Raw genomic sequence first — 7,127 nt, forward strand, 5'->3', positions numbered from 1 at the left:
TTCTTCTTGCTCATTTTCGGACACAGGAAGTTCTTGAAGACTGGCTTCGGCAGTTGCTGGTTTTGTTCCTCGAGAGTTATCGACGTCTAAATAAATATTATACGGATAATTATTACAGAGTTTTTCAAAATTATATAAGTGCCAGCGGAGAGAATAAAAAAGAGATCCTAAATTATTTGAAGAGAGTTGGAAGGGTTTTTAACTAATAATGGAAACGGACTTAGTACTTCTAACTGGGATGAGAATGCCTTGTCGTAGTGAACCTAAAATGTGCTTGCTCTTTCTGACATATTTACTTTCTTTATTTACAGCTTGCTCAGATTCTACGTCAACTCATTAAGGTTAGATCTAAACACAAATCAAATGAATTCTATTTTGGTGCCACCTTCCCATAGAAATTTGAACTTTTCGGACGGTCTGATATAGGTTCATTCAAAATATTTATTTGTCTCGGCAAGGTCTTCAACCAAACGGTGAAATTAGGTCAAGTTTTCTATCAACAAATAGAAACAACTTCAAAAATACTAACAAGAACCACCCAAGACACTTATATATGTAATATGTGAGTAAGAATTATAGTTTGTATATACAAATATATGATATATTGAAACACATGTGTTAATGAATATTGTCTGGGTTGGGTAAACAAAGCAACCCGTTGTATTAGAAATATATCTACAATCTAGTATATACTTTCAAATTTACGTATGTATGTAGGTCCAATCTTGACAGATGGAATAGTTATTGTGTAAATAATCTGTATTCTATAAAAACAACCTATACTCTTCGGCAGCTAACATTTTAAATTTGGTGCACGAAAGTGAAAGTTCTCTAAAAATGGCTGCGAAATTATTAACTTTACTCATTTCCGCTTTTCTATTACTGTCTTTGCTCAGTAACAATATCAATGTGAATGCAGCAGAGACAAAAACTGGTGTCGAAGATGATTTGGGTTTAGACCATTTAAATGATAAAGCAAATGAAGCTCTCGCAGATCCAATTGATGAGCAAGAAAGCAAAAATGTCAGCGATAAAACAGTCGATGAAAAGGATGACGTAGAGGTAGAGAATAAGAACAAAGATGAAGAAGAAACCGCCAAAGAGTTGAGTGCAAACGAAGGTGATGGAGTTGGCGAAGAATCGGACCAAGCTGTAAATAAAGAAGGTGAGTATATCAGAAAGAGAAATAAACAAGAGCAAGCACATTTTCATTATAATTCACTATAAGAAAGTGTAGCTTTTCTTATCCCAGTTAAAAAAACTAAGTCCGTTCCCATTATAAGTAAAAAGCCCTTCCAACTCTCTTCAAATACTTTAGGATCTCTTTTTTATTCTTTCCACTGGCACTTCTATAATACGGTTTTTTGAAAAAGTCTGTACTAATAAAAAATCCGCATATTATATATTTAGATGTCGATAACTCTCAAGATAAGAGAGGAAAAAAAGGCGGCGGTCGTAGACGAAGACGTAATAACTTGAGAAACCGTGGAACAAATCCAGGAACTGCCGAAGCCAGTCTCCAAGAACTTCCTGTGTCCGAAAATGAGCAAGAAGAAGAAGAGGACATTGAAATAGAACCAACAACAGAGAATATCGAAGATTCACAGACTGCTACTAAAACTGTAATACAGAAATCGAAAACCAATAAACGGGGTTCAAAAGGAAGTAAAAACCAGAAAAAGCGTGGAACGGCTTTTAAGAAACCGAATGCCGCGAAACTTAAAGCACGACCTGCGCGAAGACAGCAAGCAAAATCTGCAAAACGAAGTACTAAAAAATTCATGAGCAATGGAAAACAGTTTCCGAAAAACAACAAAGGTAAAGCGGCGAGCAGTAAAAGCCAGCGACAGAAGGGACGCGGTGGACGAAGATCAAAGTTCGGAAAGAGGAACTAAAAGAAATTATTGAAATTTGTTTTTTAATATCTAATTAGATTTATGTAAATATTGTATGAAGAAGGTTGTTTAAATAAATATATAGTTTGTTGTTTTAGTTGCTTGATCTAACTTTTGTGTGAGTATCAATTAACTTTTCGGAAGTCTCTAAAAATTCAGCAAAAAATTAATAAATTGAACTCAGGCTAAATTGTCAACGTCTTCATTGACCAGTAGAAAAAAATGGACCAGTGGTTCTGTGATCGCCAGTACTAATGGAGAAATCAATGTATTCACTGATGGATCAAAGGGTGAAATAGGAACAGGAGCGGGCTTCATCTGTAGTAATCTATACGTTGAAGGTAGCTTCAAACTAAATGGCTATAATTCAGTCTTTCAAGCGCCAAATGGGCTTCTGTTCTAATCAGCAAGTTGATTGACTTTCTAGTGGATAGCCAAGTGGCAATTAATGTCAAAACGTGTCATATTTTAACAGTTATCATTCAAGAAAGTTCTATACCTAATAAAAAAGCATCCTCTATATAAATTCGGAATGTTTTTCACATTGTTCTCAGCTCTGACAACTGCTAGGCTATGATCTTACATTCAGACAACGCAAAATTATTCGTTATATCATAATTTTACTTTTCTCTGCGCTGTAACTCGTATTTTTTTCTTTGCACTAAGCAAGCAATCGAGCACTTTTAGTACATCTTACAGCACTTACGCGGCGCTCGCTAAGCAACTTAAATACTCACTTACACTTGCTAAGTACATTTTAAGCGATGATTTATCTGCAACACAATTCGTGCTTATACATATACATCACGTGTGTGTATGTGTGCACTTTTCGCTCACTTTCACGGCTAGCTGCCACAATTGTAACTGACACTCACATTTGGAGTTGCAACAAGCGTTTGGAGGAACAATTCGCCACTGTTAAGCTAAATATTCCCACAGCGTCGGCAGGCAGCTCAAAGTGCTTTCCCCTATAGCACCACGCGAGTGTCGCTCCATTTTAGCTCCGCTTTAGCTGCGATGTCCGTCCTTAATGCCAATATATGGCAATAGTATCAGTGTCAGTTTTAGTTTCAACTGCTTTTATATGCTTCTTTCGTTTGCTTTCAAAGCCATTGCGATTTTCGCAAATTTCTGTTGTTCCAGGATGTGTGGACAAAGCGCCGGGGTAAGAGCGCTTCTGGTGGGCTTTAGCCAGTTGCGCGTAAAGGGATATAAGCGGATTTGCGTATTTCTATTTTTTTCAGTGAATGGTGATCGCATTCTGTTTGTTTGTGTTTTTTTCTTTTCATATTCTATTTTCTGTGGGCATGTTCCATTTCACACATTTGGACGCGACGACTGCTTTGAGCGTTTTTTCCACGAATACGCTTGTTTGTTATATTCTATTTGCTTTGCGTTCAGCGTTTACTAAGCTTGTTGTGGTTTTGGAAACAATTTTTTTTTTTGTTGTTTATGTTCTTAAAGTTATGCATGCATTCGCCGTTGATTTTTTTCTTTGAAAAATCTCCAAAGTGCAAAATATTGTGCTTCAAAATACGATTTTAATATTATAGCGATTTGCCAACTTTTCGATTTTTTTAGTACGATTTCTATTTTGTTTCAAAATACGTTTCACTTCCGGTGATTACCTCTTCATTGTCGCCAAATTTTTTTCAGCTAGCATTCTCTTGACATCTGAAAACAAAAAACAATTTCTATGACGAGATGCGTGGAAAATTGTATATACAAAATCGTGTCGCAGTTCATGTAATTTTTTCATGGTAGTCGCTAAGTATTGATGAAGCTTGACTTGGTTCGTATTTATATGAGGCATTTTCAAGGATATTTCGTTCTTAAAACTTTGCAATAATGATATACCTATAAAATTAAAAGTGCTATATGGTAGTTTCAATAAACGGCCTCCATTTTTAGGTTCATCGTTAAAAATTGATGGTTTAAGTTCCCCGATAATGGACTAAGAAGTATAGTTATACTTGTAGAGCTATATATCCATTGTCACATATCGACGCAAAACAGCGGGTTTATTACGATTTAGTAGCTCCAAATACTCCTCATACTCAATTTGTTATGACTTTTGGTCGATTGTGGGTTTGAATATTCACATAATCATCAATGCGTAAAGCGTTAATTGATACATATATAGTATTTAGAGTGTCATTTACTATTCGAACTAACTCTGCCATTATAGAATTCTTGAGATTTTTTAGTGCATTCTCCGAAACTACTACTATACTTGGTTGTATATGAACGCAGTAAACGTACTCGATCATAAGGGGTATGTCTTCGAAATTAGCATCATCTTATTTTTATTCATTTATTCGAAAATAGCAAAACTTGGGTCACTTAAAAGGCTATTATTAACGATGCGATGCCGTAACGACTGAAATAAGGTATATATGTTATCCAGGAAACATCATGAGTATGCTACAAGGATGGTAAGGCGAACTGTCTTATCTTCGTCATTGAACATTATGCAGTCATAAGCCCTAATATTATAAAGAGGAATGCAAGAAGCTATCTAGACTTAGTCACCCAAGAATTTACAAAGGTCAGTTTGACTTTATACCATATATATCGGTCAATATGTCAGTTATCTCAATATAACTCAGAGAGCATCTTTTTCTAGTAATAATGTGTTTTGATGCTGAAAGTGGATAATATCGGGCCAATGCTAAACTTAGTCCCTTTGTACCTAATGTAAGAATTTCAAACTTCCGGTTGTTGTTTTTGCGTATATTGTATCGGATAGTGAACATATAATTTGTATATACTATAGCTTAATGCTGAAAATGTGTGAAATCGGTTTTCGAATCACCCCAGCTCCCATATATATGTACTAAATATAATGATTTCATATTATTCGAGCAGTTAGTATATCAAATAGATCGACTAATATGTAAGTTATCTTCCCAAAATCATATGAAAACATATTCTTGATTATACTTGAGTATTATAATGATTTCTGATTATGTGGTTGATCATTTCCCGGTATACGCACTATATTCAGTATAGCCTTTTGGGTTGAATTTATTTCCCATATTTCTTATTTCAGTTAAATAAGTTGATTTAAAAAAAATTTCGAAATGGTATAGTAATAGAATTAAGTATGTCTATGACCTATAATAAGTATACGTGAATAAGTTACCAAATCTGATTGTAAACCATTCATGCTTTTGGCGAATAATAAAACTTTAATTCTTTGGCAATATTTTTTTTAATAGTATTAAAATTTAGTTAAAATTTTATCAAGACCTGAAAGTATTTCTCCGGCTTTGATTTTTGCGAGAGTATAAAATTTTCGGTTACACCCGAACTTAGTCCTTCATTACTTCATTACTGGTCAGAATTATCATGTAGTCGCGTATGTCTCCTGCCTCCAGTTCGGCAATAATGAAAAGAGTGTGCCAGTCCTTTATATTCCATTCCAATTTCGATAGCTACCGAATCGCCTCAATCGTGTGTTTATGTAAAACGTATGCATAAATTCATCTATGGTATAAACAGCTGACAAGTTTAGATAGCAACGATCCTTTCTACTGTGATTTTACATAACCCACAAGTTGAATATTTTCAAACGCTTACCGTTAGTCTCTTAAATTAACTAAAATTTGTAGACAAAAATATATGAAATTTATACCACGCTCTTTTTATTGACTCTTTCGGTTCGTCTAGGCTTGGATAGCTAAGTCGATAGGTTATCCGTGTCTTTTAGCAGTTCAACAAGATCTACATTAAACTGTTATGGTCAATGCCGTTAGAATTTAGGCATTTTGCTTTCAGCATGTCGGCGTTCTTCTGCAGCTTTAGTACTACGTTATTGCTAAATAAAGACCGCCTTATTATAATAATAACAATAACAATAAAAATTCAGTACAGCAAAAAAAAAAGAATCAAATATACATATGTATATATATACTTGTATATATTGCAATATATGTTATATAGACTTAGCAGAGCAACGAACTTTTTTTCGTCAGTTTATTGTTAGCTATCAATGCCATTATCAGCCGGAAAATGGCTTACGGCAACAGACAGCATTGAAACAACTATAAATACCATACCATGTCACACATGTAATATAGGTTCGTATTTGCATTGGGGTGGTACTAAAAAATGGTTTTCCTCATTCTCACACCCTTACGGACATACGAATTTGAACCAAGTTGCAGATGATCAAGGCATTGGCTCAAGAATCAATGTACGGCTTGCTTTATGGAGACTTTAAAAAGTTTCCCATCAACTTTATAACAGCCTGAAAAACATATCAGAGATCCTAAAATACATATATATATATATATAAGAATATATATAAGTGATCAGCTTAAAGAGCTGAGTCGAATTAGTCATGTCTGTCTGTCCTTCAGTCTGTCTGTATCTAGTCTGTCGTTCTAAAATTTCGCACACAGGCTTTTCTCCCTCATTTACCGCTACCGCCGATATCGGACCTCTGTAGCATATAGTTGCCATACAAACTGAACGATTGAAGATATAAACGTAGAAGTCGAAATTTAGGAGATCTGATAAAAACATTGTATTCCACATTTAAGGACTAACCTAGTGTACATCCGTTCATATATACATATGTACAATTATTTATGTACTGGCATGCTTACGAACCATACAATGCGCTTAGGCTCACACTTACACCACTAATTCTCTACCAATTAGGGATTTAACGGAGATTTTCATCAATTGTTTAGCTTTAGCCTTGACCAAATAGGAACAACAAAGGAAGCGAAGCAAAAAAAGCATGGAAAAAATTGAGGCAGGGTTATTTCAACAAAGCAAGTAGAAAGATAATTAACTTGTAGTAAAGTCCAATCATGCAGTGTCTCTGCGGAAAGTCGGTAAATTCACAAAAAAATGGCACCCCAGTATGTTGGGCGATAGAATTGACTGCAGTTCATATGAACACATCATTTGATGTCTGTATGTGACCAGTAAAAACAATTACGCACAAAAATTATCTTGTGCCCTTCATATAAAAAACGAAAACTGTCTGATTTAGCATTGCGTATGTTGAATGTTCATTATTTTTCTTGTTTTTCATAAAGTCAGGCCTTACTCATTTCACACATGTACAGATATCCTGTTGATTTCTTCAAGTATTAATTCACTGACCATCCCTTCATAGTCTACAAGTCAATCTATGTATTACGAAGATGTCACGTGTCTCCTCGCAGACAGTCCAGTGGGCAATCAGTTGCTCAGTATACACTTTTTAGATACGCA

The 7,127-nt window shown here is 34.9% G+C and overlaps 1 protein-coding gene across 1 annotated transcript; it reads left to right on the forward strand.

Moving 5' to 3' along the window:
* The first annotated feature begins 784 nt into the window (after positions 1-784).
* On the forward strand, positions 785-2,007 carry LOC106622899 (high mobility group nucleosome-binding domain-containing protein 5). The gene is made up of 2 exons (XM_014242236.3): positions 785-1,165; positions 1,411-2,007. Exons 1-2 carry the CDS (start codon positions 838-840, stop codon positions 1,893-1,895), a joined length of 813 nt encoding a protein of 270 aa, XP_014097711.1. The 5' UTR covers positions 785-837; the 3' UTR covers positions 1,896-2,007.
* Positions 2,008-7,127: the final 5,120 nt, after the last annotated feature.

Source organism: Bactrocera oleae, chromosome 5 (genome assembly GCF_042242935.1).
Source record: "Bactrocera oleae isolate idBacOlea1 chromosome 5, idBacOlea1, whole genome shotgun sequence".
NCBI lineage: Eukaryota > Metazoa > Arthropoda > Insecta > Diptera > Tephritidae > Bactrocera > Bactrocera oleae.

What these genes read in the sequence shown, in the direction of transcription:
- LOC106622899 (XM_014242236.3), top strand. Translation starts at nt 838, where the DNA reads ATGGCTGCGAAATTATTAACTTTACTCATTTCCGCTTTTCTATTACTG. An exon ending in CCAAGCTGTAAATAAAGAAG is followed by an intron (nt 1,166 to 1,410) that starts GTGAGTATATCA and finishes TTATATATTTAG; the next exon opens with ATGTCGATAACTCTCAAGAT.